The 21,529-nt window shown below is 38.6% G+C and overlaps 1 protein-coding gene across 2 annotated transcripts in view; it reads right to left on the minus strand.

Moving 5' to 3' along the window:
- Positions 1-223: 223 nt before the first annotated feature.
- LOC112051150 (homeobox protein PKNOX2) overlaps positions 224-21,529 on the minus strand; it is a 38,842-nt gene continuing 17,536 nt past the window's right edge. For both annotated transcript variants that reach the window (XM_052882881.1, XM_052882882.1), the window contains exons 2-12: positions 14,790-14,891; positions 14,092-14,281; positions 13,266-13,395; positions 12,302-12,378; positions 11,101-11,188; positions 10,047-10,121; positions 9,675-9,820; positions 7,843-9,070; positions 7,014-7,097; positions 5,942-6,064; positions 224-5,198 (exon numbers count right to left, since the gene is read on the minus strand). In XM_052882881.1, the coding sequence (XP_052738841.1) occupies positions 5,943-6,064; positions 7,014-7,097; positions 7,843-9,070; positions 9,675-9,820; positions 10,047-10,121; positions 11,101-11,188; positions 12,302-12,378; positions 13,266-13,395; positions 14,092-14,281; positions 14,790-14,863 (2,214 nt within the window). In that variant the 5' untranslated portion in view covers positions 14,864-14,891 and the 3' untranslated portion in view covers positions 224-5,198; position 5,942. The remainder of the gene's footprint in view (positions 5,199-5,941; positions 6,065-7,013; positions 7,098-7,842; positions 9,071-9,674; positions 9,821-10,046; positions 10,122-11,100; positions 11,189-12,301; positions 12,379-13,265; positions 13,396-14,091; positions 14,282-14,789; positions 14,892-21,529) is intronic.

Raw genomic sequence — 21,529 nt, forward strand, 5'->3', positions numbered from 1 at the left:
GGCGGCAGGCGACGGCGTCGGCGACTGCAGTCAACACTCAGCGGCGGTCGCCGACTGCAGTCGACTGCCGTTGGCTGCCGCCGAGACGTCGATTACTGCAGTCGACTGCGGTCGTCGGCAGAGTTGGCGCTCGTGTAAATGAACCCTAAGCCATACATAGGTCAATGAAGCATTCAAACTTGAGTAGGTACGTAGGTACCTACATCGTGAAATAAAACACACATTTGGCATGCGAAAAAGATTATATTTTGCAGCGAACTGTACATGATCTTGTATCGTTGAGATCTGTTAAAATTGTTAACAAAATGTAAATGGTAATAGTTTATAGGATACACAAGATCGGACACATATATTATGTGTCCGATGTTGTGTACAACATCATTGTGTTTTAATTTTTAAACAATGTTTCTTCTAAAATAGTGTAAAACCAGCAAGAACATCAAAATATATGTTAATTGTCATATTAAATCTATTATTATATAACCCATTCAAATAAAACATGACATTTAATAAATAACAATATTGGAAAATTTCATAAATATTTTGCACGCCTATAACGGCAAAACATGTTCGGATCGAAATGTATGTTTAATTTTATTAACCATATTGTATAACCCATGTTTAAAGCAAATAAATAAATTATTATTATTATTATTAAAACAATTACGAATCACTTTTGTAAAAATAATAATTATTTTAAAAGTAACCTTGCGTAAAAATTTTGACAGATCCCAAGATAGTTCGTAAAAATACAAAAAAAAAATCATATAGCGAGACTGTTTTTATTGACTAGTAAATTATTATGCCTTAATTATAATCAATAGGTATAATTAATCAACTTGAAACGTTATACTAAAAGCGTTTTTTATTCTCTATGGTATACTACACTGGACATTTCTTAATGGGACATATGACATGATTTGCCCATCTAACTAGATGAATTACAAGAAATTTAAACAAACAAATAAATAAACTATGTATATTAAATTTCTTTTTTATTTATAATGTTTTTATAAGTATAAATTTCAAACAAAAATCAGAAAAATTATAATATTATTATATATCTATTGTTTTTAGATTAATCATTTATGTTTTTTTTTTTATTTATTTTAATCTTTATTATTGTTTAGTTTTGATTATCTTTACTTTCAGCTATAAAAAAAATAATTAATTACTTATTAATTTATCAACAACCATTTAGATTTGGACTAGCTAGCAATCAGCATTACTTGGTTTCGTGGCCGATAGTAGTAGTACTTCTACAGTGTTGCCAGCATAAGATTTCACAACTTGGCCGCTATGTTACTTATTTTATAATGTACTCGTATACAATAAATTCAATCAGTATAATGTATCTGTTTTATCATTTTGGATAATAATAAAAGCAATTCATGTCATATGTCTTCTTTATTCTCGATGAATCTACCTTATAGTTAAAAAGTACGGGTTTTCTTTTGCTTGTAAATAAAAGCTATATATACAAAACTAAAGTGCATCAGAAATATTAAAAAACTAAATTAAATAATAAGGATTAACTGAAGTTTTTTAAATCTTCCTGAAATATGTAATTCTGATATACCTACTTTTTAATAATAAGGCAGATATTATTAATCTTTAAGAATATTTTATCACTAAGGGCTCGTAATGTATAAAATATGCTACTTTAGCTTCTAATGAAAAAACTATGACTCAAACAAAATTATTTTGGTAAACATTATGTTATTTTTTTTTTTTTGTAAATTATAGATAGGTACATATAATATTAATAAAGTCAATTTATTCAAATAATTAAATCTATCTATTAAGAAACTAAAAGTAGCATATTATTATATTCTGCCCTACCATAGTCATAGATACAGACGAATTAAAAATTATTATAAAAAAATCTTATATTTCACTTTAAAAATTACGTATATCCGTTTCATCGTATAACAGACGACAATACCGACATTTTTATTTATCATTTACATATTATACAACATTCAAACTGCAACATACACATATTGCAAAACTTATAAATATAAAATATACAAAATCCGAAAAAGTAATATCCAATTAAAAATCACAGATAAAATTAAAAGTTGTTAATGGTGTGCCAGTGACAGAAATTAACGAATATATGTAAAAACGCATAATAATAAACAATTTATACATAATGCATAATAATAGTTATAGTATCATAACGCTTATTATTAGTTTTTCATTAATTTTTTTTCTCATTTATTTATTCTGGAAGAGATCGCTCATTAGCGTTAAGGGCGCCAATTTTACTTTAGTTTTTAAGTTAATTTCTTGTTTGTTAATTTTTTATTTTTGGTGTATTATATAATAATAATATTTCATTCATTATTTATTTGTCAAAATAAAAAAAAAAAGAAATGACAAATTAGTAAATGAGAGGAAAAAACAACAGAATGAATAGTTTTTCATCTCAATTTAGTGTAGTGCAAAGAAATACATAAAAAGTAGTTGATTTTATGAAATGTTTAACAATGACAACATTTAAATTTTTTTCAAAATAATGTCATAGTATAAACATTTTTGTAATTAATTGCGATAGTTTCAATTAAAAATTCAATTCCATTCGTTTACATTCATCAATATAAAAATGTCGGTACCCTAAACACTAGAATCTATAAGCTACTTTCACAGAAATCGATAATAGGCCAAAATCTAAGTAAAACTTTAACAAAAATATCTCTTACTCTATATATTAATACAGTTCTTTTTTCTTAAATACAAAATCATGGAAGATACGAAGCTTGAATCTTTATTTGGTATCGCCGGTCCTGTATAACGAAGCTAGGGAAAACAGACTATATAGTCTTATTTGTTATTTGCTGCTGATATCATGAGAAAGTTCTTATTTCTTTATTTTTATTGGATCACAAAGATATTTTTACATAATGTTAATGTAACAATAATGACTGCCATAATAACCTCCAGACCATTACATTTACGAAGATTTTCCCTAACAATCATTTGTGCATTAAAATGCCGAAAATAAATCAATAATTTAACTTATTTTCTTTATTTCATAATTTTAGAACACCTTTGTAATTTTAACTCCTTGTACCTCATTATACAGAACCGGGGATTCCTACCCTCACAGGGGTTACCTTATACATAGTATAAACTGCCTGGTTTTATAAAAAAAAGTAGTAAATTAAATTATCAACTGTGGATAAATTGTATTTCTAATATGTAAGGTATTAAGACGTATACATGTGTTGACGTGAAATTTTATATACCTAGTGCGTAAAATTCCAGGTTTTCCATCCGATATGCCATAGAATTTATAAGACACGCGTATTGCGATAAGACGTCAAGTGACATAATATTTTATTTGAGAGTTGTATATAAATATGTATTAAATTTACCTAGCACCTCGACATATTTACACAATGTTCTGGTGTATCTATGAATTAATTTTCAGTCACTTTTTAGTGACGCCTTGTTATATAGAGACACACAGGCACAGTATGTGTATAAGTTGCCAGATAAAAATAATTTACATTTTAACTATCTTTAGCAACTTTCGTGTGGTTTACGATTTTGACGTCCTAGCTTTGTATTAATTTTATTAATGATAATTGAGTGTTAACATGTGATAATTGTTAATAGTAATTAACAAAATTTTTAAAATATTTTCAGTTTAATAATACCAGTACGAGTGTTTTTGCAAAATAACTGATTTTTTTAAAAAACGATACATTAAATTTATTTTCATTTCATTATTGCTATTCATAAATTTGACTGTTGATAGCACATTATTATCGATTATTTAAAAATACGCTTACATTTAACACTTAAGGGGAATCGACACCGAGTTCCCGTTAATCGAATACTGCGAATCATTTTTTAAAATTTACATCTAAATTTAAAATTTCCCGATATTATTACTTTCCGCGTATACAGGTTTTGAATCGAATAGGTTTCTTGAGTATACATTTTTTTTTCTTGAATCGTATATTTTGATCGTATAGCCTTTTAAAAGTACACAAAATTCATAAACAAGTAGAATAAGAATTCGCCACTTTTTATAATAACTCGCTAAGTAGGAATATGACTACCACCATGACGGGTTAGCAAAGTTTTTTTGGTCAGTATTATTCAATATAATTGTAAGTCACCGACAACCCGAAACTTTTCCTAGAACGACTTGGAAACTAGAATTAACCTCAACCTAAAATCGAACTCAAGACCACTTGCGTAAAGGCCACAGCGCATACTTCCCTACTCCAAGGAGGTCCGTACAAGCGGCGATAACTTCTTCGTATTCTATATGTTTATGCTATAACTATTCTTAAACTAGTATGGCGGCTGTAGAAAAAGAAACTAAAATAATATCAGTATATTAACTTATTTTTTTACAAATAAATACAATTTGTCTATGGACGGTATTGTCTATAGTTTTCTTTTTTTTTGTGGTAAAAAATATTCTTATACTATTTCATTTTGCTCAGTCGGTGAAGGTTGAAAAACAAAACTACTTTATTCACAACCGGTCATAAAAATTGACGACGCATACATATTATGAAGATGATACGAAATTATTTTTAATTTGAAAGCTGAAAAATACACCAAAAAATAGGGATATTTAAGAAGTATGGCAACATTTTTTGTTCCTTTCAAATTTAAACTTTATTATGGACTCTACCCCTTCTGTTAATAAGTGATAATGTTGCAGTCATACAAAAACATCTTTCGTGTTTGTTATACAAATATAAATATTTTATAAATATATACTAACCACAAATAACAGTGCTCATCCAAAACTTTTTTTAAATTAAAAACAAAATGACAGTGTACACTTTTTTTAATACATACCATACCGCATTTAACATGAAAATTTTTTGTAGAGGTTAAATTTTATAGCTATAATTGTCATTGTTAAGTGATGCCAGTTATAAATATTCTGTAAATTTCGACATGATAATATATTTTTACTTTATTTATTCTATGCTTTCCAAAAAATTGTACACTGTTCACACAATACTCATGTATTGAATCAAAAAGAATAGACAATAAAAAGCGTCTATATAATTAATGTAAGTTTAAAATAGTGAGGTATGTTTACGTATACATGTTTCTATGCTAACTTACACTCTATGGTATACACAGTTTTTGTCTTTTTTCATACTTCTTCTTGGAGTGGTGTCATGTGACGTGTCGATGTCTTGCTCTAATTGCGAGTGCTGGAAAGAGAAACATAATTTTAATAAAATGCAGACAGTGTTATAAAGTCTTACTTTTAAAAACGAGTGTGCTTTAGACAAAAAACATTCACTTTAAAAATAAATAAAAAACAAATGACCCGTGGACAATTTTACAATTGATTACTATCATGTTAATTTTTCGTGAGTAGCTTCGTCTTGATGAGACGCTCAAATTTTTTATTTACGAAAATTCTTGATTCTGGTAGCTAACTGGGTTACCAGGCAATGAAAATTTCTGAGCGTCGGAATGTACTATGTAATTTGTAGAACATTGTGGCTGTTAAGTTATAACCCGTTTTTTACTGTTGCTTAATTAATACTTATACAACATAACAGTCCTACAAATTGCGTGGTACATTATCTCGCTCATAAATTTTTATTACCTGGTAACCCAGTTAGATACCAATATCAAGAATTTTCGTATATAAAAAAGTTGAGCGTCTCATCAAGATGACGCTACTCACGGAAAATTAACTTGATCCATGAGCCACAGGTTTCACAATGGTTGCACAATTCTAGTAAGTGTACAAAAGGGTTTGTTTCAAAGTTCTCCAAGAACGCCATCTACTGGTAGCTCAAAATAACAAATATTGCTTCACTATGCCTGTAGATGGCAGCACGCATCTTAGAAGCGTCTCCCGATTACACTTTTCGTAACGCATTCGCCAACTTACACCGCAAGTCTAGCAAGCGTACAGTAGAGAGTCAGTATCAAAGTTCACCTCAGTGCATGGGCTGCTGCAGCGGCGGGTATGCGTGGTCGGCGGGCGAGTCGCGCTGCGCCTCCTGCTCGTCGCCCGAAGGCTCGCCCTCCGCCTCCTCGTCCTCCGACGACGACAGCAAACCTGCACATTTTGAATAATTAAAAAAATCCTTTATGCCCTTTACGCCAGACGTCACGCCAGGGGGGTAATCATATCACACTAATATTATAAAGGCGAAAGTTTGTGTGCAAGTGTGCTTGTTCCTCTTTTACGCTGCGGCTACTGTAGCGATATGGCTGAAATTTGGAATGGAAATTGATTTTACTCTGGATTAAAATATAGGCTACTTTTCATCCCGGAGAAATCTATGGTTCACGCGGGATTTGTGAAAAACAGAATTCCACGCGGACGAAGTCGCGGGCGTCCGCTAGTAGGAACATATGCCTGCGAAAAGTTCTCGAGCTTTCATTTTGCGTAAAAGCTATGCCAGAGTCGAGCTCTAGCGAAAACGTGGGGCAACGTTTGTCTTTGTTCTGGCGTTTTCTTGAGACTCGAGCCTTGGCTTAGCGGGTCTTCGGCCAGTTTGGGGTTTGGGGTTTAGAATGAGATCAGTCCTGACGCCTTTGAATTATTGGAATCAGCGTCCGGGTGTCAATCTCGGAGGTGGTGTTACAATGACAACACACTCCATAAGCTAGCTAAGTTAGAAACGGTACTCATCAAACTCACTTCTATTAGTATCTATGCAGCATCATACCGGAAGAAATGAGAATAGCCTCTATAAAACCTTCATTGTCAGCCGATGAATGTCAACTGCAAGACATAGGTATCTTGTAAGTCTACACCACAGTGTTGAACCACATGAATCAAGCAGCTCCCCGTAACCAGCTTAATGCCATGCTTAGGGGGGGTCGACCAACGCTGCGCATTTCTGTAATACTTGTAGGTCGACATTCCAGCAACTTGGAGCCACATCAATCGGCTCTTTGATCTGTATTTCCCACCCATTGCCACTTCATTGAAGACTTCAGCTTCGCTATGTTGTTGACTAGCTTCATAAAATGTCATAGGATAATGTTGGATATCTTACCAGCTGTGAACTGCGGGTTGGTGAGCGCATCGGTCCAGTACCTCTTGCTAATGGATGACCCGTTTTTACTTTTCTTGCCTCCCGCTGCAAATAAATTTAACGTTTTATACATTTGATGAATTGCACTTTCCACACATGTAATATTCAAACTCGTTAGTACTAAATGTCAAATGGTATATCAACAATGTCACTTAAAGGGTTTTCATCTCCAACTTGTCACAATACCCGCCAAAATTCAGCGAAAACATTCTCGCGATTTCGTGCTGCCTTACCTGGTCAAGTAACTCAGATAGCTATTCGTGTCACTAGCCAGAATAGTGGAAACCATCCAAGACACTGCATTTGTGCTATACGCAAATAGCACAAATCGCAATAACACTTTACAGAATCTTCCCTTCTGCGTTTACCCCAATGGGGGCAACGTACAGTGCCGTTCTCCTAACGATACCCAACATACAACACTGTACAGGCGTCTTCAGACCAAAGCTCCCTGTCGTTTAGTAAAAGCCTCCCAGAGTGCCTGTGTGACTATGCGTGTCTATAGTGTCTAAACGTCTATCTAGCGTCCAATGCCCAGATGAAGAATGGACAGCAATATAGGCGTCTCGTGGAGGATACCTACAGAGGCCGTGAAACAGAAGATCATCAATTTGGGAAATGGTGACCCCTCAGGTTCAACATTTGGATTGTCGACCAACAAAAACGTTCCAAATGCGATTGGGGTGATTGCGAGATGGGGTGCCTCTTCATTGGTGAGCCCGCAAATGGTGATGAGGTTGTCAGCTCCCCTCCCCCGTGCGGAGAGTGAGTGCAGTGCGCAGTGTCTCACCCGGCTTGTCCTGACAGTCGAGCATGGGCTGCAGGATGCGGCGGCGCGCGTTGATGAACCAGTTGTTGACCTGCAGCAGCGTGAGCCGCGTCTGCGCCGCCAGCGACCGCTTCTCCTCCTCCGTGCGGAGAGTGAGTGCAGTGTGCAGTGTCTGACCCGGCTTGTCCTGACAGTCGAGCATGGGCTGCAGGATGCGGCGGCGCGCGTTGATGAACCAGTTGTTGACCTGCAGCAGCGTGAGCCGCGTCTGCGCCGCCAGCGACCGCTTCTCCTCCTCCGTGCGGAGAGTGAGTGCAGTGTGCAGTGTCTGACCCGGCTTGTCCTGACAGTCGAGCATGGGCTGCAGGATGCGGCGGCGCGCGTTGATGAACCAGTTGTTGACCTGCAGCAGCGTGAGCCGCGTCTGCGCCGCCAGCGACCGCTTCTCCTCCTCCGTGCGGAGAGTGAGTGCAGTGCGCAGTATCTCACCCGGCTTGTCCTGACAGTCGAGCATGGGCTGCAGGATGCGGCGGCGCGCGTTGATGAACCAGTTGTTGACCTGCAGCAGCGTGAGCCGCGTCTGCGCCGCCAGCGACCGCTTCTCCTCCTCCGTGCGGAGAGTGAGTGCAGTGTGCAGTGTCTGACCCGGCTTGTCCTGACAGTCGAGCATGGGCTGCAGGATGCGGCGGCGCGCGTTGATGAACCAGTTGTTGACCTGCAGCAGCGTGAGCCGCGTCTGCGCCGCCAGCGACCGCTTCTCCTCCTCCGTGCGGAGAGTGAGTGCAGTGTGCAGTGTCTCACCCGGCTTGTCCTGACAGTCGAGCATGGGCTGCAGGATGCGGCGGCGCGCGTTGATGAACCAGTTGTTGACCTGCAGCAGCGTGAGCCGCGTCTGCGCCGCCAGCGACCGCTTCTCCTCCTCCGTGCGGAGAGTGAGTGCAGTGCGCAGTATCTCACCCGGCTTGTCCTGACAGTCGAGCATGGGCTGCAGGATGCGGCGGCGCGCGTTGATGAACCAGTTGTTGACCTGCAGCAGCGTGAGCCGCGTCTGCGCCGCCAGCGACCGCTTCTCCTCCTCCGTGCGGAGAGTGAGTGCAGTGCGCAGTATCTCACCCGGCTTGTCCTGACAGTCGAGCATGGGCTGCAGGATGCGGCGGCGCGCGTTGATGAACCAGTTGTTGACCTGCAGCAGCGTGAGCCGCGTCTGCGCCGCCAGCGACCGCTTCTCCTCCTCCGTGGGGTACGGGTGCTGGACACGGAAAACAACGTTTAACCTTGGTCAATGTCACGGTGAAACGGACCGGTATCTAGCTAGTTTTAAGCACCACAATAGGGTCGGGACCCTGTTGTGTGTTTGTCGGTTATGGCGCAAAATGCGGATTTTTTTTAAATTGCGTCGTATCGCATTGATTTTCGTTGTATAACACACCAGGCAATGCAGCGTAGTATTGGATGTGCCAAACCTCAATGTCACGCAGTCTGTAGGATGCATGATGATGACAAGAGAGCTGTGATAGCCGTGACAGCCCAGTGCATATGACTTCAGCCTTCTACTCGAAGGGCGTCGGTTCCAATCTCGTCCGGGGCATTCACCACCAACTTTTTAGTTATGTGCATTTTAAGAAATTGAATATCACGTGTCGGTGAAGGAAAAACGTAGTGACGAAACCTGTACCTAAATTCTCTGCTGATGTGAATCTCGCAATCCGCATTGGGCCAGCGTGGACTATTGACTATTGGCCTAACCCCTCTCATTCTGTAAGGAGACTCGTGTTCAACAGTGAACTGAATATAGGTTGTTACTCGTAATGATAATGATGACGAATATAATGAAGATGATGATAACCACTCACCACGAGATGCTGGAACAACCAGGCGCGCATGACCTGCGTGGCGTGCCGAGGCAGCACCCCCCGCTTGCCGCCCTCCTCGCCCTCGTCATCAGCGCCCGCGGGCGGGGGGGAGCCCGACACCGACGAGCACGAGTTGGAGTTTGTACCTGGCGAAAAAGAGATGTGTCTTAAAACAAAGTAAACGCACAAAACTGATTTACGAACAAAAATATTAATGAACATCATTATTTTGGGATGTTTAATAAGAAAAAATTGTATGCCAGATTTATTCGCTGATTCCATGAATTTTTGGGTTGGATCTATGGCTTTCAGTTTTCCAAAACAAACAGCGTATTTACAATAGTTATGTCAGTTATTCCGTTTGTCTCTTACCCGTGAAAGAATCCGTGGAGAGCAGCCCCGCACCGATTTGACCGATGGGAGTCGAACCTTGGACTACGAGAGGCGCTGGAAACAATACAAAAGGAGTGATTTTTTTAGGTGTCTGATACGAAAGAGATAAGTAAATGTTTTGCTGTTATATGTAAGTAGAAAACTAATTTCAGTATTTTGTTTTAAAAAATTTAGTTTTAGTATTTTTGGAGATATAGGGGGAAATAGTCAATTGTCGCCTGCTTTCTTGAATAATTTGGAAAATATTTATTTGTACGGAACCCTAAAAAAACAAAATAGACGGTGTACTGTCAAAACATAGTGTTTACTTCTCCTTCCATCCATACTCGATTTACCAACAAACGTATTGAAAATTAGGATGTAATCCACTAGTCATTTCACACAAAAAAAATAATAAAAATGAAAAAACTTGTTCTTAAATTAATGAAAATAAATTTAATTAATAAGCTTAGAACAATCAGATAAAATTAATTAAATATATTTTGAATAACATTTTATAATAAAACAATACATTATTAAAAATAAATAAGTTATGAAGTGACATGCGTCTTCTACGTTCATTTCTAATTTGTTTGTTGGTAAACAGTGCACATTTTATGGCTTTTGGTACAGTAGACTCAGACCAATTACCTTAAATTGCATTTGTGTATATTACGATTTAATTTATAGTTGTGTGTAGTGTAAGGATATAAAATATATTTATTGATCTTAAATATATGTGTGAGTTTACCTCGTCTCCCTCAAAAAACGCCAGACAATTTTGTTGGCATCGTACCGGAACGCTAAAGCGCTTGGCGGTACGTCTTTGCCGGTAGGGTGGTAACTAGCCACGGCGGAAGCCTCCCACCAGCCAGACCTGGACCAATTAAGAATATCTCAATCTGCCCAGCCGGGGATCGAACCCAGGACCTCCGTCTTGTAAATCCACCGCGCATACCACTGCGCCACGGATACCGCCAAATATACAAGTTGTAATACAAGTCCAAAGGTAATTGGTCTGAGGGTATGACGTATAGAAGCAGGCAGTACTCACGCTGGTCCCGGTGCGGCGCGAAGGGCAGGTCGCTGACGGCGGGGTACACGGGCGGGAACGACGCCGCGCTCAGCGGGGCGGCGGGGGACTGACGGACAAACAGATATTAGTTGATAACTGCCTCATTGGGCCCGTAGTTAGCTGGTTCAGCTACGGACTATGAGGTCCAGAGTTCGAATCACGGCCAACAATAAATACGTTAATAGGATTTTTCTTGCCTGCCGTTGGTAAGTTGGCGGTGTTGGTACGTCTGATCTCTCACCGGTCGTGTCGGTCTGACCAGCGCCAGCCCGAAGTCAATTTTAAAATGGAGCGAGATCCAAATAATGCACCTCTCCTGTTTGCTCCTAATAATATGTAGATACCTATGCCAAAAGTGTAAAGAAAGAATGGAACGCGAAGATCTCGACCATACTCTGGGGTGACCAATTGAAAATCAGGCGCAGTTGACAAGGATTATCATTTAAGCGCTTTCTAGGATTTGACGTCTGGAGCGACTGCTCCGTTCGCCGTATGAACGGGCCGGCCGTGGGTCTGACGTCCCATCGCACTATGACGGTGAGGTAATAGAGTGCACCTGTGCTTGCACACACACTTGTGCACTATAATATCTCCTGGTTAATCTCACTATGACATTGACCGCCGTGGCCAAAAACATTGAAATCGGTCGGTTCTGTTATCAATCCATTGTGAAGTGTCGCTGTTAATACTCTTAGGACTCTCAACCCTGCTGAGGACACAATGAACCAGGATTGGAGAATATTTTTATTTTATTTTGTATGAATAATGCCTACTCAGACGTGATAGCCCAGTGGACATGACCTCTGCCTCCAATTCCGGAGGATGTGAGTTCGAATTCAGTCCGGGCATGCACCTCCAACTTTTCAGTTGTGTGCATTTTAACAAATTAAATATCACGTATCACAAACGGTGAAGGAAAACATCGTGAGGAAACCTGCAAGCCAGGGAATTTCTTAATTCTCTGCGTGTATGAAGTCTGCCAATCCGCATTGGACCAGCGTGGTGGACTATTGACCTAACCCCTCTCATTCTGAGAGGAGACTCGAGCTCAGCAGTGAGCCGTATATGGGTTGATAACGACGAATGCCTACTCTAGTTAAGCCTTATGCATGCCACTGCTAGAACAGGCTCTCGTTCAAAGGACTTGTGATCGGTAAAGTTTACAACTTATGCTCAGTACCTGATACTGCGGTGAGTTAGATGTGCTGGAGTGGTCGTCCATTGTTCCAGACAAGTTGTTGTTACTTTCAACGCCTCCTGAAAACACAATATACATACTATTTAGCACAGAATAGAGATCATACAGAATGAGTCTTTACAAGTAGCGTAGCAAACAAACGTCACGCGTCTCCTTGACATCTGCATATACGAACATTTTTTATAATTTGTATTTCAAAATTTAACACTAACAACAATTACGCAAATTGATATAATTTCTCGACTCGAGAATGTATTCGTTCTGGATCTTGTATTTGGGGCGGCTACGACACAGTCGTGTTCCGTGCGCTCAACCTGCGTATTATTGACTAGCTGACAACGCGCGGTTTCACCCGCGTGGTTCCCGTTCCCGTAGGAATACGGGGATAATATATAGCCAATAGCCTTCCTCGATAAATGAGCTATCTAACAATGAAAGAATTTTTCAAATCGGATCAGTAGTTCCTTAGATTAGCGTTCAATCAAACTAACAAACAAACTCTTCAGCTTTATAATAATAGTATAGATTAATCTGTGCTATTTAGTTTAACTACCCCGTTGGTCCAGTTTTAGACTGTGCGGTGTTGAATTATTAACTAATGGGTTCGAGTCATAGATCTGTAACATTGAGGTTTTCTTTCTTCAAAGAAATATTCAATAGCGGCCCGAAGTTGAGAAGTTGGAGTGGTCTCCTTTGCACCTTGGAGAGCATGTTAAGTATGTTTCGATCATTATCTAAGGGTTCATTTACACTAGCGACAGCTGCTACCGACGACCGCAGTCGACTGCAGTCGTCGTTAGGAGCTCGTGTAAATGAACATTAAGTGAGGGGATCTAGTTCCAGCCATATAAGGACAGATCCCTGGAGGATAAATATGTATGTAAATTGAATGAAAATTAAAATAATGATAATGATAATAATGATGACAATGACGATGATGACATACCAGCACTGTAATCCGTCCTCAGCAGGTTCTCGCTCTGCATCTTGGTCTTCAAGCAGGCGATGTACCGTCCGCAGAAGTCTCGGCACAGCTCCTGCACCTTCTCCAGCTCCAGCAGGTGGATCCTGAGGACCTGGCACCGATAGCATACTATTAGTACATACATTTCACTTTATTTTGTTACATTCAAGAAAAAAGAGATTGCCCAAAACTGCCCCAGATGAAATGAGAAATACCAAGAGATCTAATTATAATTATAAAATGAAATAAAATTACCTTATAATTTTTATTTTGAAATATATTAACAGAAATCTAGGAAACAGAGGGTTTAAAATTATTTTACTCAGGTGGTTATGTTGCATGTTGATTGTTGATATGAGATACAGAGCTTAGACAGGTCTAGTGCCAATAAAATAATAATCTTGGCAGGCAAATCAACCTAAAGGTACAAGTTTCATCATGACGAATTAACTTTTTTTTTGGGGCATTCAATGTATGGAGATTGAGCCATCGTCTTTATTTTTGCTTTAATTATTTTATTTTGTTAAAAATTAAGCATTATTTTATTGTTTTGTTTTGGATAACTTATTAATTTCTTATTTTGATAAGATGATCGTCCCATTAAAATGACTCGTTAAAACTTTGACCCACGGATTCCTGCGATTCGTAACAACCCCAGGAATACACTAAGCAGATCGCAGTTAATCGAGTACGATAGTGAACTTCGCTTCGTGCACCCTTGCTTCCTTGGGTCACTTCAGCGTCGAAGCGAGTATTTGATTGTGGCTTTAGTCATTGTCAGCAGGATCGGTACATGTGGCACGCTGACCTGGATGCTCTTAATCATCAGGCCGTCGATTTCGGGATCGTCGACGAGGAAGGGGCGGCGGTCGCGGCGCTGATGCTGCACGAAGGCCTGCAGGTCAGCTCCAAACGCGTCGGCCGCCGGCGCCTCCGCCCCCGCCGTGGCCTGCTCGCAGCGCTCCAGCAGCAGCGCCAGCAACGGGAACAGGGGGTGTCTGCGGGAGACGGTGACTTCAGCCTTGGAATACATAGCATTAGCGAAATAATTGTAGTAATCATAGTCAAACTTCCAAAAACAACAAGATGACACAAGTTGCCAGGTGACCGGATAAGTCAAACTAGACCTTTTGCAGACCAGAATCAACTGTCTTGACGGCCTCCGTGGCGCAGTGGTATGCGCGGTGGATTTACAAAACGGAGGTCCTGGGTTCGATCCCCGGCTGGGCAGATTGAGATTTTCTTAATTTGTCCAGGTCTGGCTGGTGGGAGGCTTCGGCCGTGGCTAGTTACCACCCTACCGGCAAAGACGTACCGCCAAGCGATTTAGCGTTCCGGTACGATGCCGTGTAGAAACCGAAAGGGGTGTGGATTTTCATCCTCCTCCTAACAAGTTAGCCCGCTTCCATCATAGACTGCATCATCACTTACCATCAGGTGAGATTGTAGTCAAGGGCTAACTTGTAAAGAATAAAAAAAAACTGTAGACATGGGAAGTGCTCTCACTTGTACACAGCGCGCTTGTCGGCCTCGAACTGCGCCTGATCGGCGTCAGCGGCGGGCGCGCCGCCGCCCTGCATCCCGAGCGCCTCACCACCGCCACCGCATCTGTGGACAACGAAAACCTTACTCACTGACGATGAAATAACAACCGAAAATTACTAACTATACTGTGAATCATTGTGCAACTATTTTGCACAATGATAAAAACTTAATTGATACCTATTAAAGGACTGATTAAGAAAATATAGAGTTTGCACAATAGGTATAATGCAGGTATTCAATAGTGTAGCTAAAGAGTTTAAACTAAACTACCCGCGAGATACAAAACGTTCAAATAGCATCCTAAATTTTGATTACAACAACTGGTTATATTTTCCTCTGTCTTTTGAAACAGAAGTATGCCTATGCCCCTGAACCAAGCCCGAGCCGAACGTCAATAAAAATGTAACAGTACATAGTACACGTTTTAAAAGACCAATTTGTAAATAAGAACATACCTATTATTATTTAACTGCTTAAGAACCGCTAAACAGTCGTGCAAAGACTGCGTTGTGAAACAGGGTGGCTGGGGGAAGTAGTAGAATCTTATATCAATCTAGCGGCAACACTTGTGATAAATGCGACGCGTTTGGTTTTTAATATCCGTTTTTATTGCCGCCGCCTTCGGATGCTACAAATACACTCGCTATTTGTATTGTGCTAACTGTTCACTAAACTCTATAAGGTATTAACTCGGGAAAAAATAATCTTCTGTAAAAGCGATCTCAGCGATCGTGTTTTTTTTTAGGGAATTGGGAATTTTTTATCTCAATCTCTAAGTAATTTGAAGGTTTATTTGTTTGATAAATTTGATGATCATTTCTATATGTAGCCCGCATTGAAGTATTTTCCGAATTCTTTACTGACCTAAACCTTGTAGTGGCTCATTAAAAAACTAATAAAAACTCAGATACAATTCGATTTTATATCTAAATTGTTCATTCAGTTCCGATACAGCGTGGATTAAGAGCATATTATTCAAGTAATAATTGTATTTTGCACTTCTGTTTTGTATATAATTTACGTGGCTTTAACAGACAGTCGTAATGTGCCTCGCTAGATCAATTAGATAGAAGCTACAGACGAGTACAGCGGTTAATAAGCCGAGGAGTATTTCAAAAACAAACCCCCAAGGACGCCAGCTTACCTACATTATTACCGCCCAAGTACATTTGTTTTCCCGGGCCTACGCCAGACAAAATAATATTTCGGCCTCTAACTATTAACCTAATGCCGCCCTCCCACCCTTCCGGGAAAACAGGGGATACATAATTATATTCCGTTTATATCTCCCATGAAAAAAGGGGCAACCATTTTGTATCTTTGCTAAGCTTGTAAAGTCGGGGGCACACTGGCGTTAAATTATTTTCTCTTAAATCTGAAAATTCTCTATCCAACAAAGTAGCTGTGACTTATTGCATAAAAAGTTGCGCACAACCTAAATCTGAATATTTTTCGAATCCGCAGATTTGTTTTGCCCGAGGGGTTGTAAACTGACCACAATATTAGTTGTATGTCAGATTGTGCAAAGCCTCCGAACCAAGCCCGAGCCGCACGTCAATAAAAATATAACAGTCCATCCATCCAGTCGTGTCGTCATTCAGATTAAGCGATAAGGGCCTTAGATTTGCGGGAGCCCAGCTGTTCTTATCAAGCATGCTTATTGTATTTCATCTTTACCCTTTACTTTACCCAATACTGATACATAATTTCCTTTAGATTTAGCTTTATTGTGATGTGCTATTGTCAAAGAATTAAAACAGGGGTGAATATCAATACTAAGTTCATTGTTATCCACTATCAATGATCACAATTAGCAAGACAGCAAAGTCATGGGTAAAGTTTTTTTAAGCGCTCAGTGTACCTCACACCCAAAAGTCATAATGACGTAAGCAAAGAGCCGGGAGGAGCGAAACACGTAAGAGTGAGGAAAAATGTTTATTCATTTCAGCCAAACACAGCACCGAGAGTGAGAGTGAACAGGATACGATGATTGGTATATTTTACCCGTTCAGAAGATATTCTGGGGTGGTAATGGTGAATGAAAATCTGTAATCTGTACTAATTTGACAAGACTAAGTGAAAAGTAAATAACTTCAAAATATTAAGGTTATTTTAGAACGGAACATGTCCTACGACTGAGCAAGGCACGCAAGAAACACGTCCTACGAAACAAAATGGCATATAAGAAACACGTCCTACGACGTAGCAAACATGCAAGGGACACGTCCTACGACGTAACAAGGCACGCAAGGAACACATCCTACGAAATAGCAAAGCATGTAAAAAACACGTCCTACAAAGTAGCAGACTTGCAAGGAACATAACCTACGAAGTAGCAAAGCCTGGAAGAAACACGTCCTAAGAAGTAGCAAGACATGCAAGGAACACATCCTACGAAGTAGCAAGACATGCAAGGAATCTATCCTACGAAGTAGCAAATCCTGAAGGATACACGTCTTACGAAGTAGCAAGACATTCAAGGAACACATCCTAAGAAATGCTGCACCACGCATCAGGCATATCAGCCAAAGGCGTAGCGCAGGTGTTAATTCTTACGTCAATAAGCTCTACAAGTCGTTATTTAATACATCTTAACAACAAGAAAGTTTGCCGACAGTGAATCTGTCACCAAACGCCCCCAGGACGCTGTTAGCTCTCCTTGGCCACCGAAGGCAGCAGCAGTGCTTCCCCAGAAGCGTTGTCAGAACGTCCACTACTATTACGTATAGACAAGTGATTAAACCGTACACGGTCCAAATCCAGGCCAGCCGCCCGCGGCGCGATAGAAACCACATTAGCGCCGTTCTAAAAATTACACGCAATTAAATTTCTAATAATCTATCGAGCATATTAACATTTGTTCCGTAATTATTGTGCCTTGAGGTGAAAACCACGATTTATTGCCGTTAGCCGAGCAAAAATTGCCACACGTAAAAATTATATTAGGAAGTCAAACACATTAAAAATGTTAAACGTATTTTACGCCTTCAATAAAAGAAAGGTCAATAACATCAACATTTTTTGTGGTTCTATATGGAAGCCTTTCTCTGAGGCATGCCCAATGGATATGACATCTGCCTTCGATTTGGAGAGCGTAGGTTCGACGCAAAGCATGCATCTCTAACTGTTCAAAGACAGACAAAACTTTTGATTGTGTTTTAGTATTTTGTACACAGCTACCTCTCCAACAATTTTCTGCCAAATCGGTCCAGCTGTTCTTGAGTTAAAAATAGTGTAACTAACACGACTTTCATTTATATACTAAAAATAAAGCTTATTTCGCTAAACGCTAAGCAGTCTTGTTACTAATGCAGTAGTTTTTTTCTCTGGCAACTTAGCAAAACAAGCGCGTTCGAATCGGCGTCAACTTTTCAGCCAGCACGCGCTATCCGTGTATTGTAAATATTCAAAATTCGAACGCGCGCCGGATCGAACGCGAGTGGAATTCAAATTGCTAACTTATCTACATTTGTTGAGACTTTGAACAGTGTTGCCAGTTTGTCGATGGAAAATTTCTACCGTTTATTTTGTATTAACTTTCTTACTTTGTACAATAAAAGAGTCTCGGTTGGAATAGCATTTGCAACCGAGACTCTTGCAAATTTGCAAAGTAGATTAATTCTTTGGTGATCTAAAAGAACTCTTTATTCTTCCTAAGCTCTAAATGCACTCTTAGTTAACCTTACTTAAAATAGGTAATCATTTATTTAATCTGTATCTATAAATCACACTTATTTCTTCCATTTCTTATCTTTATGTAAATATTTTAAAATGAAAAATAAAGCTTGCGTTTAGTTTAGATAGATGTTATCGTAATTCACCGTATTTCTGGCTATTCGTTTCTACATTTTAACGGATTTTATTTAAAATTATTGGTATTTTATACAGGTTATCTAAATTTTCGTGTTGGTTTCATTTCGTTATCCTGCGGATTCAGAAGACTCGAATGTGCAAAGATTATTAAATATTACTCCCATCAAGCAGATTTTATGAAAAAGATAGGCAATGAGGAAAGTTATCTCAAACATGTAGAACAATGAGTTTTACACGAACGAAGTCGGGAGGTAATTGCCAGTAAGAACTACATGTAAATAATATGATTCTTGCACTAATATAAAGACATTTTCATATAATTATAATGTTTTTTTATTAACTGAATATGTATAGTTTATTTAAAACCAAGAAATGATTAATTTACATTTGCTCAATACCGTCATACGAAAATGAATAGTTATCTGCTAATAACTTATTTATTTTATTAATATAATATTATTTTTTTCTAAGAGGTTAAGGAGACACGCATAATTTTTTCCAATTAATAAAACATAGCTTAGATTTTTCTTTATCAATTAATAAACAGTGTTGAATTTATGCATATAAACTAGCTCGGACTTTATAAAAATAATAACAACCTACATTGCCAACATTTATCAACCAATTCGATTTTAGTAATTAGTTATTTAATGCCTTTTATAGTCATATTTTTAATGTTCGAAAGGAAATAGGTAACTTTTTGATTTTATCTCGGAGCAAATTCCTATAACGCTTAAACTGAAAGTGGAGTAGAGCAATAGTTTGTGCACTAAATAGTTCTAATTAATTCACAGTTAATTGCAAATCTTTGCCTGAATATTTTAATCAATATCTCACTCAAGGTAAAATTCTAAACTACGCCCGTCTATAAAAATACTATGGCGGAAGAACGGTTAAGTTTTTTGTACTTAACAAAATAAATTATACGTTGCACGCGGCGAAGCAGTGACCTTAAATAGACGTCAACTTAGATTGGTACCGAATTTTAACAATTTGCGCACACTGCTGATTTTCGTCATATTATTTTTTTTAGGTCAATTGGACCATTTTAGTCAAAATTATTTTATCAATTGATGTAGGGTTGTATTAAAACTTAGCTTACTAATAAGTTACATTTTCAAAGAACCCCTGACGATCATTAATTTAGCTAGAATAACTCACAACTCAGAAATAAATTCCATCATAATATAAAAACTCCGATATTTTATAATACCCCTCGGCTTTTCTTTCGGATTAAAAAGATTATTCTTAATTACTCATATAATGATCCTAGGGCTAATATTTAACTCAAAAATACAAATGATTTTTATTTGTAAATCATCAAAACCCTCCTTTAATAAATGCACACTCACAGAGCACGATTTAATTATTTCATCTTGTTATCATCCTCTCACGCTGAAGAGACTCGGAGCTTAAATTAAAAGCTTTCAGCGAGAGACAATTAAAACAAAAAAAGATGTTCTTTCGGCCGCGCGCTCTTGAAACGTCGTCCCTTCCCAATTAGTTCAGTTCCGAACGGTGTTGCCGGAGTGGAAAAATAATTCCAATTTGGTAGTTTTTTGGAGTGTTAAAGTCGTTAGTGAAATTAGTGTTTGAAACAATAATTGCAATGGCATTTGCAATTCTGATCTTATTTAAATGATTAATAACGAATATTATTAAACTAAACTGACGATTAGGTAAAAAATAAAAGTATCGAAAAGTTATTACAACGTGAATTCAGTTTATTGATAAAATTACAGGCAACTTTTATGTTTGGTAGTAGACGATAAAAGTTAATTAATGACAACTTTAGAAGAGAAAAAAATAGACATTGTTAATCTCTGATTTGGCGTAGATAGTAGATACTATGAGTATACCTTTAAGATATAGTCTGACCGAAGCGAGGCTTTTCCTTAATCTACGAGTAAAACTCTCACTAATCAGTGGATCAGATGATATGGAAGTGGTAAGTGGTATCTATTTTTTATCTACACATAATTATAATGAAGTTCGCCGTCAAGCTTGCCTGTTCGACATAAACTCAAAGAGTTCTGAACAGATTTTCACGGTTAGGTTGCTGTTTTCACCAAATAGATTTATGAGGAAGGTTTCAGTATATAACTTGTCCAAATTTTGAATATAATAGTTTAAAATTGAAAACACGCCCAACGCTTTCATTTGATATCCATATCATGGGGGTGCATTTGAAATAGCCAGTCCGCCATCTTGGGGAGGCCGCCATATTGGATTTTCTTACATACATAGTTAGTTACAAGTGAAGCTAATAAAAGCGTGTTAAAAAGTTAAGCCATCTGGGAGTTTTCATCGAAAACACTGCCGAATCCTTTGGAGACAACAAAAACATGCGTGGTGGAATATTTATCTTTTGTAGATCTACAGAAAAGTATGCGGTGACATGTATTTTAAAGTTTACATCGATTTTCCTTCTCCGGCGTCCGCTAGTCTATCAAAGTCTTTTGTTGTTCCAGAAATGGTTTAAGTTAAACATAGTTCTGTATGGAAATCTAGGTTAGCATCGCATAGGTCGGATACCTCGTTAGTATATTATATGCTAGCTGTCGCCCCACGGTTTCACTCACTTAGTTTTCGTTTTCGTGGAAAAACGGGGATAAAATATAACCTAATATAACGTTGGTATAAGAATTTTGAAAATCAGTTTAGTAGACTCGGAGCAGAAGAACCAAAGTCACCGACATAGCTCAAAGAGTCGCAAAATTGACGCGGCAATGGGCGGGGCATATAGTTCGAAGAGCCGATGGCCGTTGGGGTCTCAAGGTGCTGGACTGGCGACCCCGCACTAGAAAACCCCCCACCTGGTGGACTGACGACATCAAGCGAGTCGCAGGGATTCGCTGGATGCAAGCGGCTCAGGATCGTGATCGTTT

The sequence above is a fragment of the Bicyclus anynana genome, chromosome 8 (assembly GCF_947172395.1).
Source record: "Bicyclus anynana chromosome 8, ilBicAnyn1.1, whole genome shotgun sequence".
Lineage (NCBI taxonomy): Eukaryota > Metazoa > Arthropoda > Insecta > Lepidoptera > Nymphalidae > Bicyclus > Bicyclus anynana.